Genomic DNA, 18,389 nt, shown 5'->3' with positions numbered 1-18,389 from the left:
GTAGCTTCCTGACTAGAATACTTTTTCTGTGGGAATGTCCGATTTGATTTATATTGAAATTCCTGGAACATAAATACTGTGAAATATTCCTTGTGGACATACTTATGGTCAACCTATATATTTTCATGAAAAGTGACCACATAAATTTTTATTTCAAATTCTTAAAGACAAAGTCATGGGCTCAAGTAAATTCATTGTGAACATGGCTGTACAGTTAGTTCTAATAACTGTTACTCTAGCCTGCAACCTTTTAAGCCCGAGTAAAAAGAAAGGCCTTTTTCATTAAACCTCTCATTTGTCCCTCCACCCTAGGTAAAATGAGCAAATCTGAGAAACAAGTGGCAGCCTTTCTTGAAGTAACATTTGCTTTAGCTGCAAGATGCAGCTGATACGTGGATAATCTGTACTTTAAAGATTATAATTTGATTTTCATGTGTGCTAGATATAAATAACTAGCCCAACAAATTTGTGATTTCCTGGCTATAACTAAGTTAAGACATTTTTTTAATGATTTAATTTAATGATAACTTTCAGAAAAATATTTCTAGCAGTATAAAAGCCCTGAGTCTTGGAGCAACATGTCTAAAATCTAACTGCTCTACTTCCAGATATTTAATTTCTTTTATTGATACAATAATCTCATATTCACCCAGCTTCAGAGTTTTAGAATAATCTTTACTCCTGTACCTTTTTTCCCTCTTAACTATTTCCTTTTACCGGGCCCTGTCCTCTCTCCCTTTGAAGTTGCTTTTTCCGATTCATTGCTCCCACTCCACTCCCATCATCTTATTCACTGTTGCGTTCCCTTCCAAATCTGCCCTTCATAGTGCCTCCACTGGCATTATGTCGTGTCTCAGACAGCTTTGATTGTGTTACTCTGCTGAAAAGGCTTCCTCGGACCTTTAGATAGTATCTTACCCTGGTGTGTAATGCCCATTGAGATCTGCCCTCGGCCTGCTGCTCTGTCCGTCCCTGCTGTTATTCTTTATAAACATCATACTCTAACCATTTTCAACTTCCGGACTTAGTGTCTCTCAAATATTCTATATTATCTTACTTGATTTTTCCCTTGCATTGTCTTAAACACTGTTCCCTCTTAACTCTGCCTGATTAACTCCTACCTTTTAGCTGAATTATTGCCTGCTTCTAAGAACATTTCCTGACTCCCTGCCTGGTCCTTCCTTCCTCCCCAGCCCTACTTACAGCCTCGACCAAGTAGGTAACCTTCCTGAGAGTTCCCATAGGGATTCCTCCAAAACATTTCCCAGCCTTTACCATGTTTTTGTGTTTTCTTTTTATCACCTTGGTATAGGAAATAGCATGGACTTTGGTGGTAGTACTTCGTTTCCTGGCCCCACTCTTGTACTACCATTTTGTACCAGTTACTTAACCTTCTGAGCTATCGTGGGTTGTTTTCAGAATGAAATGAAATGTTTAATAAAGTTATTTTTTTGGAAATATCTAACATATAGAAGATACTCATTAAACATGTATGAATGAATGAACAAATAAACATAAATCTGAATTCTCTAGCTTGCCATTTAAGGTTTTTCCATTGGTAAAACTTGATAAATACGGGACAAAGTGGGTACCATGTAAGTCAAAGAAACTAAATTTAATGTTTAGTTATATTAGCTTTCTAGTAATCATGTCTTTTGAGACATACAAGCTAAGGAAAGAGAAATGGCACTACATCTCAGCTCTTCTGTGTGTGAGTTTTCTGACTGCCCTGAGCCTTGGTTTCCTCCTAAGGACATTAACAGTACTTCATGGGTCATTGTGAGGATTAAATGAGCTATTCGTTTTATGATTGGGGCTATATAATGAACAAATATATTACATTCACCGTTTCTTCTCTAGAACCTTGGAGAGAATATGATGTTTTGCTGCCTGGTTTCTGCTGCTTCTGATAGGCACTATATGTGTCAGTTCAGAAAAGCTAAAGGAGTCTTTGAATTAAAGCTACCACATAGATAAGAGACCCTAGTTTTGTGTTGACCCTTATTTGAACTGAAGTTTAGAATATTCAGAGGGGAAAATAATGGGATATCCATAATGTAGTAAACCCTGTACCTGGTTTCCAGATTGTATTAAAATCACATCTAGCTAAAAATGTAAAGGCTCCTGTTATATTGTGAACTATTCTGTCCCAAAGATGTGTATTTCAGAACTGTTGCTTTTTAAAAGCTCTGCTGAAAACTTCCTTTGGGTGATTGGAAGTGAATTGCCCATTTTGTGCAATGAAGCGATTATTTCTTAAATGGCCATTTAGGAGCAATATAGTAAATTATTTCCAAAGACTGAGTGATGAATGCTTCTGTGCTGAGAAGATCAGACTCATTATATAATATTTCATCCTGACAGTAAAAATCAGCAGAGCTCCAGGCCTAATTTGTCAGTTTTTTAAAACGTTACGTGCAAGTGTGAAGGTAGAGAAGCTATGGATAGAAAAAATAAAATATCTCATTTGAGTTGGGAAAAGGGTGTCTTTAAAAGGATTTTTCAGTTTCCCAAGGAAAGAGAAAATCAAAGCTAATATTGGGAAGTAGTATTTGGATTGTCACAGGGCCAGCTTCTAAACTGGAAAATTGCATGTTCAGCCCTCAAAAAATGAGGTCACCCAAGATTTCACCGTGTACATTCAAAACACTGCCACTGGGTGGCAGTAGCGTCAAAGTTACTTTTGGTCTACAAAAGAATTTGGTAATTTGGAGTCATGGTGAAATCATCTCCACCTACACGGATAAATAACCAAAAATTAAAAACCACTATTTTGTACAAAAATAGAATGTGTGTTAGGCTTGAGGAATTGTTAAGTATGAGAATTTTAAATCCATCTACTCTCTTTTCTTCTCCATATTGGAATTCTTTATTATAGTTTCTATATAAAATGGTCTGTAATCTAACTAAATACTTGTGATATAAATTTCATTACTTTCTAACGAAGCATTTTCCACGTTTGACTCTTTCTTAGCTCTGAGAAGTTCCTCCTTGTTTTTATATAAATCTCGTTACCTAATATTGCTTACTCCTTTTGCTACATTCTGTTTCATTGTGCTAATCACCTCTCCCTTTCCCCTACCATTCATCTTGCTACCTGCTGGACGCTGGAACTGGTGTTTCCCAATTTTAAGGGTACTGGTTCTTCCCACTGGTTCTTCCCACTGTTTTTGAGGGAAGCAAAAGGGGGTAGAATTAAATAATCAAAAGGAAATATAGCAAAGATCATTTTATGTTTCTATAACACTGTTTCTCCCATTTTAATTCTCCATTGACTAAAAGCAAATTAAAGAGTATTTAAAGTGAGCAAAAAGCTGACAAAGTTATCAAGACAACTTTAAGAAGATTAAGTTCATGCTTACAATGGAAGCAAAAGGATTTTCTTAATTTGAATGGATTTTATAACATTGAAGACAGAAGAGATTTTATTGTCTGAGGAACTGTTAAAGATTGACCAATTGATTTTGTTTCGTTTTTCAGATAACACTAGATGTGTTGGCTGATATGGGTCATGAAGAGTTGAAAGAAATAGGAATCAATGCATATGGACACCGCCATAAACTAATCAAAGGAGTAGAAAGACTCTTAGGTGGACAACAAGGTAAGTTATTAGGAAAAAATAAATTTCACAAATTAGCGATACAAGCTAAGTGTCCGGGCTGGCATCTGCACCCGGGTGGTCTGAGCCCAGAGCTCATGCACTTGCCTGGTACAGCACCTCCTACTTTCCCCATCTCGGGCGCTCGCCCTCTAGTTGCTCTAGCTGGAAATCTCAGTCACTCTGCCTCTCACCACACTCTATATCCTGAATATCTCTAGAATTCATTCTGCCCTCTTCCATTGCTGTCACCTAATCCAGGTCACCATCATGTCTTGCCTAGACTGTCATAGCCACCTTTCAGCTTATCTCCAGCGTTCACTTTTGCCTCCCCTTCAGTACCTTCCTTACACTATAACCAGAAGATTCCTTTCAACATGACTATATGATCATACCATTTCATGGCTTAAAATCCTTCAATAGAATCCTGTTGCTTTTCAGATAAAATCAGACATTTGAAACATGGCTTTTCATAATCTGACCTTCCTCCCTTACCTCACCGCGAACCTGTCTCCTTTCCTTAGAACTGTCAGCTTAGTCTTTTCCATCGTACTTTGCTGTTACAAGCCTATCTTTTTCCTTTGTATGCCTCCATGTTTATCATTTCTCTATTTGTTAGAAGTGCTTTCATTATAGGAAAGCAAGAGGAGAGAAAAGAAACAACTTGAATAAGTCAGTTAGTCTGCAGAGCTAATAAAATTGCAAGAGTGACATGGAGCTAAAGGTTAGGAGGTTTTGAGAATGAGTCTTGCTTATTTATCTGTATCGTATGAACAAGAATAATGAAATTAATAAAAATAATGTATTTTAAACTTACTACAGGGGACCATTTGAAGCCATCTCACAGAGTTTTAGGAAAAGGATAATTCTTATATGTTAGCTCTGACTGCACTGTAATTACAATGTGTTTCTCTTTTATATCAAACATTAGCTTCACGTATGTTCATGATTGGATTTAGTTCAATAAATAATTGTTCGGCCATGTTGTGTGTACAAGGAACTCTGTAAGAACAGATAAAATTGATCCTCAAACACATCTCCATTACTTCCCATGTCTTTGGATATACTTGTTTAATATAACCTTATATATTAGGTTCCCATTGCAAATAATTTGGGCTTGTTCCAAAATAATCAAAGTTTTTCCTAAAATAGAGCCTGAGTAGTATGGGCTTCTGTTAACTATGTCAATTTTTCTTTCCCATAGGAACCAACCCTTATTTGACTTTCCACTGTGTTAATCAGGGAACGGTTTTGCTAGATCTTGCTCCAGAGGATAAGGAATATCAGTCAGTAGAAGAAGAGGTAATGTACATCAAAATTCTTAGTTATCTTTTCCTAGAATCTACAGTTAAACCTTTTTTTCCAGGAGAGGTAAGCTTGTCTTATTTAGACATATGGTCATTTGCCTATCTGTTATCCAGCTCCCATAGCCTTTGTGGTGGAAATTGCCAAAATTAAAATAGACTGTGGATTAGAACTACTATGCCACATGGTTTTCACATCATAAGCCTAGGGTTTCCAATGGATGGTTCAGATCTGTCTTTTTATTCTGGAGACTTTCTTGAAACTCATGCAAGTAAAGACCTTTAGAATTTATTTTTTTAATACTGTTAGAACTTTTTTTTTTAATACTGTTAAAATGCTACCTAAGAATGATACAGAGTAATCTTACTTCATAGTTAGCAAATATGTTCTCATCTTGGCTTTTGTGCAGCACTGTAAGTCATGATTATACAATAATATGCCTAATATTCATGTATGCTTGCCTCATAACTTGAGTCATCTTTCATTTTCTCAATCGCAGTGATTTTAACACACCATAGTAAGACAATTTGTAAGAACCTCTTGGTAGACAGATGCCATAGAGAATCCCTCTCTACTGATTGCTTCTGCCCCACTTCTGACACCTAATAAAGTGCCTAATGGTATTATTTTGTGTATAAAAGAATACCTACAGTTTTGTTTGTTATCTGCTTTTTAATTAATACTCATTTCATTCCCATTCTGGGAACTCAGGACAATTATCTTAAGTAGTATTTCATCTCATAGCCAGTTTTTCAGGAAAGCATCATGTCTTCTAGTGTATTATTGCCTAATCATCTCCTAGTGATTAGTAAATTCTGATAATAATGTCAAAATATGGCGAATAACTTCATCAATTGAGTGGTGAATTAGAGAATTAAGTTTTTGAGTCAATTCTATGAGACACATGGGTCTTTGAAACATTTTACTTTTCCATAATAATTCTTTCTAATTTGGAGAGTAGGGGAAGAATGAGAGGTGTTCAAAAGAAAGTTATTCCACTTAGTTATACATTGTATTTAACTACCCCTGGTCTGTGTAGATACACTTTGAGGTCCCAAATTAAACAGATAATATAGAATATTTCACCTAGGGAACAAAAATTTTATTTTAGAAAATGGTTTGTGTTTATTTTTAGCATTTGTCCAGTGGGGTATTAATTGAATATGAGGAGTGTTAGTTTGACTTAATCACAATGTTGTTTCCATTCTCCATAACATAAAATAGTAATGTAGATGACTTAATGTGATATTTTATATTTCCCCATTGTTTTTACAGAAAAATCTTTCAAAGCTTTTATTAGAAAATGCAGAAGTTTAATGTTTATGTTTATGACTATATTCTCACCAGAAATACCTACTAAACTTGTTGATCAATTTATAGTGAACTCCTATTTATTTATAAGAGAGTCTTAGACTCATCAGTGGAACAATGTAATAGAATTGAAATTCTGAAAACAATGGAAGGAGTGTCTTTAGAATTATACACTGGCACATTTTCCAAAAGTTCGTTATTTTATTTTTCTATAGATGCAAAGTACAATTCGAGAACACAGAGATGGTGGTAACGCTGGCGGCATCTTCAACAGATACAATGTTATTCGAGTAAGTTTTTTAAATTTCAGGGTGAAAATTGGATTGCAAGGCTTGCCTGAAAATCAGACACTGACAATGAAAAAGTTTTTTTTAAAATAATATTTTCAAACTCAAGGATGATCAGTCACCTGCTGCGCTGCAGTCAGGCGTCCCCCTCCTCACTACAATGTAGTGTCTAGCCTTTCAAGACCATACTCACTAGAAATAGAGACACCCAGGAAACACCACCAAAGCTACAAAGAGAAGCCCAGATCAGCTGGAATTGGGGATACAAATATGGTGATGCGACTCCCAGCTCATCTCATCCATAAATTCAGACCATAACTGACAGTAATTTTTGTTATCACCATTTCAAAGTAGCAGTAAAGGCCTGGATTTTTTAAATCTAATTGAATCCGTGATTAAATCAGAATGTATATATCTCCTAATCTCAGTATCTTAATTTATAATGCAGGTTAGATGCCTGCTTATGTGCTTTTTTCAAAGGGATACCATGAAGATGAATAAAATACGTTGAGAACTGATTTAACCCTTTGGATTAATAGACCTGTAGAAGTTAGACGTCATAAATACCCAGTGAGCTTTTTGAAAAATACAGATTTATAGGCCCCTCTATCCCAAAATTCAGTGAGTCTGGGGAAGAGTCTAGGAATAACTTTTTTTTTTTCCAATTCCTCGACTCTGAGGTATAGCCAGGTCTGATGCAGAATAACAAACAAAAACCAAAACTGAAAATTATGTCACTAAGAGCCAGAGTATTAACTAAATTATGCTAACCTGGCAACTTTATCATTTTAAATAATGTCTTAAGCAAACAAAACACAAATTAGACCTTCCTAAAGGAATACATCCTTTTCACTTGAAATCATAAATTGCCAAGTAGCATGCATTTCACTAAATTTCTTCTTTCTTCCTCATTCTTAAAGATTCAAAAAGTTGTCAACAAGAAGTTGCGGGAGCGATTCTGTCACAGACAAAAGGAAGTGTCTGAGGAGAATCATAACCACCACAATGAGCGCATGTTGTTTCATGGTGAGTGTCATGACAGTAATTGGAGGCACCTCTCTGGGCTTTCACGAATTCCAGCAAAGCGGAAAACCGGTATTATTGACTATATTAGTGTTGTGAATTTTTTTCCAAATAATTACATGTTGGTACCAGCTTTCTAATGTATTATATTCTAGTGCAGGCTTTCTGGGGCATGTACAATGAAAACGACTTATTTGAAATTGTTTCAGAACTTAAATTGCACATTGAGCCATCTAGAGAATGAAATATTTTTATTGTAGTTTAACATAATTGTTTTAGTTTATCAGATTATCTGTGCTTATTTAAAGTAAGATTGGCTATAAAATAATCTGTGTTTTCAAAGCTTCATTGTACTTTACTACCTAAAATCTCATGCCATCTCCAAAATCCCTATAACATCTTTGCTTGGTGAGCACTATTGGTCCTTGATACAATTCTAGTATATGATAATAATTTATGTCTGACAGACATCTTACAAAATAAACTTTTCAGTTATGTATTGCTAATTACTTAATATTAGTCTGCCAAGTATGCAGCTAATTGAGATTCTAGAAAAGTGTTCAAAAACTAATCTTTCTATATATTTTTAGGTTCTCCTTTCATTAATGCCATTATTCATAAAGGGTTTGATGAGAGACATGCATACATAGGAGGAATGTTTGGTGCTGGGATTTATTTTGCCGAAAACTCTTCTAAAAGCAACCAGTATGTTTATGGAATTGGCGGAGGAACAGGCTGCCCCACACACAAAGATCGGTCATGTTATATATGTCACAGGTGAGCATCTTGCCTTTCATGTAGTGGGTGCTGTTCTGAGCTCATGAACCACATTTGTTGCTCAGGCTCTGCAGGAGTCACAGGTTGTCTTCATTCTTAACCCTAATGAATCAGACTGGGACTGGGTGGGAATAGCTCATCAGCCTCTGCCCTAACAGGAGCAATGACACCAGAGCTGGCATTAGTGGTGATAAAAACTGGGTATGTGTCAATCAATCATAGGTGACAGTGAAACTCCCTCCATCTTGGCTTTTTTTCCAGACTTTACTTTTCTTGCTTTGGAATCAGAACAAGAAAAGTGTGAAAATTATTTCTTTAGAACAAAGAACCTCTAGATCTAGTCACATTGGAAGTAAGACACACATTTCTATAATCAAGTAGAATCTTAATATGCTTCTGAGGTTCCTAGTGACGTTTTAAGACAGGATATATAATTGGCCTTGAAAAGTCCGACTTCAGAATATTAATTTTGGAATTAATAAACAAATGAATATTAGCTTTTTAAATAGGATTTTAAAACTCAGGAATTATAGAGAATAATAGTATAGTCTCTGAAGTCAGTGAAAAAAACAATTCCCTTCCCTAGTCTCTTCCCTGCCAATAGAAAAAAATACAAAAGAATTGTACTTTACAAAGATTGCAGTTTATTACATATCTCTTTAACCAGATGGGTTATTTTTGCAAAGTCAACTTAATAAGAGATCTTGTAATTCAGTTAAAACCTCAAAAAGATCCATATAGCCTAGAAATGCATTATAGTTGTTAACCTTAAACCTTACCTCTCTGAATCACGTTGTGAAACAAACTGCAGCCATGAGCAGTTCTAAGATGGATGCTGTATGTCCAGAAGGAAGTGTCTTTCCATTAAGGCTGCTGTGATTAGTAACCCATGAAAATTCCCAAGAATATGATAATAATTTATGTATGACAGACATCTTACAAAATAAACTTTTCAGTTATGTATTACTAATTTCAGTTATGTATTACTAACATGCAAAAGTCTGTCATTGTTGCTTCAAACCTAACTTTTCTGGAGGCAGAATGAACTTAATTAAATAAGCAATAAAAGTGAAACTAGATGAGGATGAACAGGCCTCATTAAAATTAGACACACACATTTATGTCTTAGCCAGGATTCCCTAGAAAACAACGGCTGAAACAAAAGCTTACGTGCTAGCACTTTCTTGGCAAGTGCAGTCCCAGGGGAGCAGGAATAAGGGCACAAAAAGAAATGAGGTAGACAAGGAGGCAGAATAGACTGAGGTCCATCAAGGAGCTGGCCAGTTTCAGAACAAGTGTGTGGTTGCTTGGTCCATGAGACACCTTTAGAGAAGCTGTATGAACTACTGCATCTCAAGAACAGTACATCATGGGAGAAAAGAAATGACTTTATCTGCTGGCTCCTGTCTTGCACTGGTCAGCATTAGCCCCACAGGACATTGTACACTCTCCCCGTCCCTGCCCCACTTTGGGCTGCTGCATCTGCAGAATGCACCACAATCCCAGGGCAAACCGGTGAGCCAGCAGGCAGGAACCAGCCCTCCTACCCACTGCGGCCTGCAGCCTCATGGGCCACAGGGCAGGTCCTGCTGCTTCTGCCTCCGCAGAAACAGGGAAGCCCTGGGGCAGGAAACAGAAGGCAGGAGGCGAGGACTGTCAGGTCAAGCTTTATGTGACATATGGTCTGGGAGTGGCCACGGCAATGGGCCCTGCTGGCTGAGCGGGCAGTCCAGTGACACCAGAGTGCTGCCACAGTGTGGGGATGGAGCTCAAATGCCTCCCTCTCGTGTGGATCAAAACCCTTTCCTCTGGGACCAATAGGAGGATGCTGCTGCAACCAAGCCAGAGGGTCAGCAGTAGCTCACACTAAAAAAGCTTGGGCAGGACCCAATCATACTGGGCATGGCACACATTTTTAATTGACTCAAAATAATATCTCTGATAATGTAAAGATCATGCTCCATTACTAAAAACAAACTTTGAATAACTTTACTTTTAACAGTGTGACCAATCTTACTGTTCAATTAAAATGTCTGTTGTTTATATTAAGGGTTGGCAAACTTTTTCTTAAAAGGGCCACATAATAAATAGTTTAGGCTTTGCAGGCCATGTGATCCCTGTCCCAATGACTCGGCTCTGCCCTTGTAGTGCAAAAGCAGCCATAGGCAATATGTAAATGAGTATGTGGTCTTGTGCCAATAAAATTTTATTTACAAAAATAGGTGGCACACTCGACTTGGCCCAAGAGCCAGTTTGCCCAGCCCGAGTTTATATAATATACTTTCTTCCCTATCAACCTTTCTTCTCCTCTATAGTATTTCACATCTGCCCCATTCATGTGTCACCCAGGTAGTATAATTTCCAGTCACACATTTAAGCAAGTATTGCTGTATATGATCCACTCTTATTATTTATCTTACTCTAGTTCTTACTTCATAATGAGTAACTCCAAGTCTTAATTTCAGATGCTGCTATTGTTCACTTACTATCTTCACTTTATTCCTATCCTTCCTTACAAGAACTGTTTTCACTGGTATTCTTCTTTTTCCATTTTTCAAAATTTACCGGGCATTTTGTGATTGACTCCTAAACCACACCAAAACTTTAAGTTACACTTAAAGTGTAACAGTTGAGCCTTATTGTTCATAATAAAGCAATATATCAAATCTCATTCCTTTCCTACTCATAAATATGAAAGTGATGTTTAAGTTAGCTCACCTTGTGTTAAATATTTTTTTAAATCAATAAACCTAACAGTTATATCACTCCAAGATTTAAAGCTTCCTTCAAAGCATTACTTTCTGTTTTCTTTAGACAAATGCTTTTCTGTAGAGTGACCCTTGGAAAATCCTTTCTGCAGTTCAGCACCATGAAAATGGCTCATGCCCCCCCAGGACATCACTCCGTTATCGGGAGACCAAGTGTGAATGGGCTGGCATATGCTGAGTATGTCATCTACAGAGGAGAACAGGTATGTTGCTCACCAGATGAGCGTAACAAAGCTGCGAAATGTCTTCATACAGAATACGGAGACCACATACGAGTTAAAGAAAACCATTTAATAAAACATCTACCACATAGTCTGATAGCATTAGTTGCTTCGGGTCAAAATGAAGATGTCAGAATTCTTTGACATCAACTCTACACACACAACCCATCAGTCACCTGTCAGCCAAGTAACACAGTGTGAACAAGAGGGCAGCTGAGGAAAAGGCATGACGTCTCATGCTGTTCTTAAGGCCTGCTATTCTGAATCAATGCTTTGTGCCTTTCATACCCCAACATGGCAGTAGAGCTAAGAGCAGCTACCATTTGATGGGTCATCTGCATGGATATACTTGCCACAGTTGGTCACACGAGTTGAAGCTCTGTACAGATGCTCCTTGATGGGGTTACATCCCAATAAACCCATAAGTTGCAAGTAGTGTAAGTTGCATTTAATACACCTAACCTACCAAACATCATAGCTTAGCCTAGGCTAATTTAAACGTGCTCAGAATACTTACATTAGCCTACAGTTGGGTAAAATCAGCTAACACAAAGCCTATTTATAATAAAGTATTGACTAGCACATGTAATTTATTGAACGCTGTACTGAAAATGAACAACCGAATGGTTGCATGGGTACTCGCCATTAACATACGCACGCAGCTGAAAGCACCCTGGCACACAGTTGACAGATGGGTGTTTTGTAGGCATGATGGGATGTGAAAACACAGTATCTAAAATTCACTGGCAACACAGTACCCCGTAGCATACCGGTTACTTACCCTTATGATTGCATGGGTAACTGGGAGCTGTGGCTCGTTGCCACCCACTGCCCAGCACAAGTCTAACCATCATAAATCAAGGACCATCTGTACTGCTGAGCATGGTACTCACATTCGTAGAATGATAGCTTTCTGAGTCATAAAGCTACAGTACATTAAATTCTGCCAATTACTTGTGGCTCCAACAAGCAGGAAAACTTTCTCTTATTTTCAACCCAGTCCTTAACTTTCACAGTACTGCCAAATGCCTACCAATTTGACTGAAAACAAAAACCAATTTGTCTAAACTTAATTGAATTTCAAATAGATGCCTTAACTTCAGGAGGAAGAGAGAAAGAAGAAATTAAATACCAGTAACCTATGAAAACAATATTATATGCTATCAGTCTTTGGCCATGTGGGGTGTGGTGTAGGGGGAAGAACTGAGAACGAATTCTGAATTCCGTTTAGTAGATCTGTTGATTGTGGTGGCATGGACAAAGTAGTGAAACTCTTTTCATTAGATTATAGGGTTCAGCAAATAGTAAATGTGTTGATTTAGGGAGCCAGGGTTCTCACTGTTGAAGGGACACACAAATATGGAATGGGGGAAGGTAAAATGACTGTAGGGATAGACTGGTTAGAGATATTGATACGAACTCGTGGTTTCTAATATATGTATGCATGTGTGTACACATGTAAATGTATGTATAGGTCTCTGTGTAAGAGTCATGGAAGCATGTGGATGTATATGAGTATATATATATATATATATATTATATATATATATATATATGCATGTGTTTCTTAGCACTGTCTGCTGAGAGCAGAGAAACCCCAATAGCACTGAGAACACCGAGAGCCCAGATCTTGACCTCTAATACCATCCCCACCAAAAGGCTCCCAGGATCTTTGGGAAAACAGCTAAATCCAGGGTTGGAGCAGAATAGGAACAAGATGAGCCTGGAGGAGCTGGCATGCCAGGAAGTAATGAAGTGTTCAAAAAAAAAAAAAATTATGGGGGCATGCCACAGGGACACAGAGCCAGCTTGAACAGGCTCCCACTGGCCAAATCTGGGACAATTTGAATACCAAATAAGTACAGTAATGAAATTTAAACCATTGAAAAAAATAGGAATTCATGATTCTATACTGATAATAAATAAATGAACGAATGAATGAGTGAGTGAGTGAAGGAGAAAAGAAGGCTTTTGCTTACAGTAGAAATCCAAGGGCACATGGGTAGATGTGGAGGGAGTACTGGATTTAAACAATCATCATCTTTGCAGCCATTGTGGTAAAGATTAGATCATGCAAGAATCATCAAGATCATGCAAGAATCATGGTTGCTAAATCTAGGGGATAATTTTGATAAGGAGAAAGATATTTGCATGGTCTTCTTATTAGTTACAAAAGAGAGAAAAAACACAGTAATTACACATTGGAGAAAGGGGGCAATACCTTGACCAGATTATCAAAATTAACATCACCAGTGAGGAACAGGTAGACCTAGAACGTGCCTCCAGGTGTATGTTCTGAGATGGCACGACATCATTCATGCAGCATTCCAGCCAAGAATGCATAACTGCAGTCTAATCAAAATGAGAAATGTTCTATTAATAAAAAATGTGCTAAGACTGGATTCTTCAAAAAATGTCAGTGTTATAAAAGACAGAGCGAGACTTTGAAAACTTTCCAGATTAAATGAAACTCAAGAGACAGGACAACTAACTGAAGGTCCTGCCCCCACGTTGGATCTGGTACTGGGAGAGAAAGGACCTTAGGTCAACTGAGAAAAGTGAAATCTGAATGAATGGTAGGTAGATAAAAATATTCTGTCAGTATCAAATTATAAGGTTGGTCCTGTGCTTACGTAAGAGAATATCCCTATGCTTAGCAAATAAATACTGGCATATGTAAAGACCCACGGTGATGTATATAACTTACTCTCAAATGGTTCAGGAAAAAATGTGCCTGTACATCTGCTTGCCTGCCTGCCTGGTATGTACAGAGGTGGGGAAAACACACGTGACAGCAAATGGGATGAAACCGGGATAGTAGGTGGATGTGGGTAAAGGGTATTGCAGGTGTCTTGTGTACGTATCATTTTAATTTTTGCAGCTTCATGTGTAAGTTTGCAGTTTCCAAGTGAAAAGTTTAAAAACTACCAAAGAATAAATTTGTCAGTTTTTATTTGTTTAAATTAGAAACTCCAGACTGCTTGATAAAATGCTTTCACTTTGACGCAATAATTCCACTTCTAGAAATTTGTATTAATATAATCAGTGATGGTCACCAAAAAAAAAAATGTGAGGATGTTCATTACTGTCTTGATTATCATAATGAGAAATTTAAACCTAAATATTCAACAAAAAGAAAATGATTTAATACATGTTAGTATATTTATATGACTATGATTTTTAAAAATGCATTTACATAATAGATGTGAAACATAGAAGCAACCAAAACTTTATTATCTCAATATTGAGATAATAAGTGATTTCGGTTTTCTTTCCCATACACTTTTCAATATTTTGTAAGTTATCTATGGTAAATACAATTTCTTTCATATGTGGGTGACTTTTAAAAATTATCTCTAAACTGTTGCCTCTAAGTTATTGGTGACCCAACACACCTCACCATTCTTCCAGCTCAATGGGTTACATCGTCATCTGTGATTAATTTGAAATCGATTCAGCAGAATCATTCTTTCATTTACCAAACTTTTTGAACACATGCTAGTATATTGAGCACTACACTAGATGAGGTGGAAAAGATTTCCTCTTACCTTAATTTTCTTGTTTATGGCATGTGGCTCTCTAATAAGGGGTGGATGCAGTGTTAACTAATTTACAGTATTAAAAGTAGAAAGAACATTTTAACAACTTGCTAGATTGTAAGGTTTATACATGGGTTATATACAGACATGTAGGTGGATCTCCTAATCGTTCGGTCACCTGTTGGCTGGCCTTCACAGGCTCCTGAGTGTGTATGTAGAATATCCATTAGGATCCTCCTCCTCTGAGGCTTCACGTCAAGTAAGGCTTTAATATTGTAGCTGCCAAAAGGGTGACCCGTTTTTCTTCCTGTCCTCTCCAGGCATACCCAGAGTATCTCATCACATACCAGATCATGAAGCCGGAAGCTCCTTCACAGACGGCAACAGCCGCAGAGCAGAAGACCTAGTGAATGCCCACTGGTAAAGCCAGATCAGATTTATACCTGGGACTGGATTACAATGGATTGTTTCCAACAAAATCAATATTCTGTAAATCCCTGACAGCCTAGAATAAGCTGTTTGTCTTTTATGAAGCATTGCTATATAGTAATGAATATAGTATGAGTAACTGATACGTACTCAACTGCTACTGTTCCCTTTGAGGAAATGTTTACAGGGGCAGCCTTTTAATATATCTCAGGCTCACTTTCATTGTAATTATCCATTTCTAAAATAAGATTGCTTTGATCTAGACTTGGAAATGGAAAAAAAAGAAAACATAACCAATACTTTCCCAAATGTCCACAATTCACACACTACATTTGCTTTATTATATATGGCACGTGTATATAACAAATACACATATGACAGGCTCATTTTTCGTTTTTTTCTAAACATGCATCATTTTGGGGCGTTTTTGTTTTGTTTTTTGGTGTGTTTTTTTTCTTACTTTGATAATGAGCCAGAGCCTTCTTGAGAATATTTTGCACAAAGTCACACTGACTAAAATCATTAGCAATGCAACAAGCTTCTGGCTGAGCAAGAGTTCTTTTCACTTTAATTTATTTTATATCTGTACTTCTTATAAACATAAATTGAGAGGAGAAGGAGAAACATCAAGTTTTCATTTCCTTAATTAATTGGCCAGTCTTACAAGGGAAATGCACAAACATCAACCTGACTTAGGAGCTCCCAAGTTCAGAGAAGTCAAAGCTGGTGAGGGCCACTTGCTCTCAAATACCCGCCTGCGGCAGAGCTGTCAAGACAGTGCTGGAGAGCCCCGCGGAGCACAGCCACGGGACAGCGCAGGGATGCTGTCGTGGGCTCGGAGATGAGACCGCGAGGGAGGGCTGTTAGGACGTGGGAGGAGCATGTGGTCCTGTACTGTTGCCACCGCAAAGGACCATGGGGACTCCTCACAGGAAAGCTGCTCTCAATCCGGTCCACCGCAGTTGTCACCCCCAAAATTAGCTCCCTTATTTCCAAATTCAATCAAATGATTGTACTTCATTGGAGTCACAAAAATATTACTTTATTGTTTCTCTGAGTTAGCAAGCTAGGATTTAAATCCTGCGTAGTAGATAGTTGTGCACAAATGCAAGAGCTTTTTTGTTGACTCCAGATTTGGGTTTACTTTGAGTGAGGTGCTTCAAATGGTTTATACAGGTCCCTGCACTAAATTTTTGAACCAGTTCTTTAAACTTCTCAATAGAAAAGAAGAACAAAAACTTAAAACCAAAGCTCTTTCAGTTATTTTTTTAAATGAAGATGGAAAAATACCATTCCGTCACTTCATGAGATTACTACTTTCTTTTGCTTGTTTGTACACATTGACACTTGTAAAAAATTATCCATTGCAGTTCTCACGCTTGCCCTTTTCACCTTAACTGAATATTGAATTGAGTGCATTAATTTATTTACTTTGACAAGCAGTGCATCTACTCAGCTTTGAAGCAAAGGTAATATAAATGTGGTTTAAAAAAAAATGAAGAACAGTGTGACACAAAACTTGCAGTTTCAACTTGAAGTCCTGAAAATTGACTTGTTTGTTTTTTAATACAGGCTGATTAAGCTGTGACTTCATTTAATCGCCTAAAGAAAAATAAAATGGTTACATGCAAAAATTCTAGAATAGGCTCTTAAAATACACATTTTGCTTTCTTTCTGGCTTGAGTCCAATGCTGTAACTAGGCATCGGGAACTAGTTTGAGTTTTATAGCTGAATCTTGCATCAGTCCTCAAAATTAAATCAAGAATTAGCCTCAGTTGTTGCTTCTATTGAAGTTTTAGTGGCCCAAGCTGGGTGTTTGTCTTGGCTACTTGTGTAATAGCACTAGAATCCCTAGGAAGCTTTGAAGTTGATATTCATTAAGAGGGCGTTTCCTCCTTTCCTTCTTGTTTTGCTGTGTGTAACAATGGGTTGAAGGAATTGGCATCTGTGTAGTATTCAGTAGCTGTGAAAGTGTGTATTACTTGCCTCCCCACTTAGATATACTTTAAAATGGTCAACACAGCTGTGATTTTTAGTTAACTAAAAGGGTTAATATGGCATAGATACCAAAAGCTTTATAGCTTCATTAAAAAGATAATCCACTACCCGACGATGGTTATATGTTGTTTCCATCATATTAATTAGGTTAATGGATGTGCCAGTTTTAAACTTCAGCCTTACACTTGAGAAGTTAAACAGTGGTTCAGTATTTAAACTGCCAACGTTATGTATTGTATGTTCTGTGTACCGAGGAAAGGTACTGTGTAGGAAGACTTTTGCAGTGCTCCTTGTCTTGTAATGAATCAAGTATATAGTAATTCTTAAAAGAATGTGTACATATTCATCTGCTCAAGAGAATGGGTTGATATCTCATCGGAGCCAAATACATTTTTTCAAAATTTGAAAACCAAAGGTCATCATGAGTGTACTCAAGCTAGCAAAAGTTGATTACATTTGGAATTTCCGTCTATAGCAGTGTGAGAAACCCTTTGGAATATGAAAGCATGGTATTAAATTATGCTCAAATCCATTTAATTTCTTGCATATGCACTATATAGCAACACTAGCAAGTTGAGGACTTCCAATATGGCCTTCCCTCAACTGACCCTTCTGTTTCTCAAATGGAATGGAAGAGCGAATCTGGACATCTCCCCCAGCTTTCCCGCAGGTCTAACATGAAAGGGTTTCTGGACGTGATGGCTCCGCTTACCACGCAGTGGCCAGCCTGGCTACTAGAGTCAGGCGTGAGTGCCTGACTGCCCACTGTCTCCTTGTACTTGGCCTCCATCCTTTTTCCCTAGATTGTTAGTCTGGAATAATAATTAGTTCTAACAATTACCTTTGACCCCACTCATTTTCCTCCTGTCTTCATCTGAATCTCGCAGAAGGAGACAGTACCTCTCTGTTTCCATATCACAACCAGAACCAAGTATTAGGCCCCATGTGTTCTGCTCAAAAGATTCTGCCACTTTGTTAACAAATGATAGCATGGAACCCAGAGTTTTAATTCTATGCAAAATAAAGCAGTACAACCAGGATTCTTATTTACCTTTTCTTTCTTGGAATTTGGAATTTCTGGCTTTTCAATAACATAAGAATAAACATTAGGATGTTTTCATGAACTAGCATC

The 18,389-nt window shown here is 37.4% G+C and overlaps 1 protein-coding gene across 1 annotated transcript in view; it reads left to right on the top strand.

The window, feature by feature from the left end:
* TNKS (tankyrase) overlaps positions 1-17,530 on the top strand; it is a 191,699-nt gene extending 174,169 nt beyond the window's left edge. The window contains exons 21-27 of the mRNA XM_019750527.2: positions 3,481-3,601; positions 4,803-4,900; positions 6,430-6,504; positions 7,422-7,527; positions 8,115-8,301; positions 11,116-11,272; positions 15,150-17,530. Of these exons, the coding sequence (XP_019606086.2) occupies positions 3,481-3,601; positions 4,803-4,900; positions 6,430-6,504; positions 7,422-7,527; positions 8,115-8,301; positions 11,116-11,272; positions 15,150-15,236 (831 nt within the window). The 3' untranslated portion in view covers positions 15,237-17,530. The remainder of the gene's footprint in view (positions 1-3,480; positions 3,602-4,802; positions 4,901-6,429; positions 6,505-7,421; positions 7,528-8,114; positions 8,302-11,115; positions 11,273-15,149) is intronic.
* Positions 17,531-18,389: the final 859 nt, after the last annotated feature.

Source organism: Rhinolophus sinicus, linkage group LG04, assembly GCF_036562045.2.
Source record: "Rhinolophus sinicus isolate RSC01 linkage group LG04, ASM3656204v1, whole genome shotgun sequence".
In the NCBI taxonomy this organism is placed as follows: Eukaryota; Metazoa; Chordata; class Mammalia; order Chiroptera; family Rhinolophidae; genus Rhinolophus; species Rhinolophus sinicus.
The sequence above is the reverse complement of the archived record's forward strand: the minus strand, read 5'-3'. Positions and strand labels throughout refer to the sequence as shown.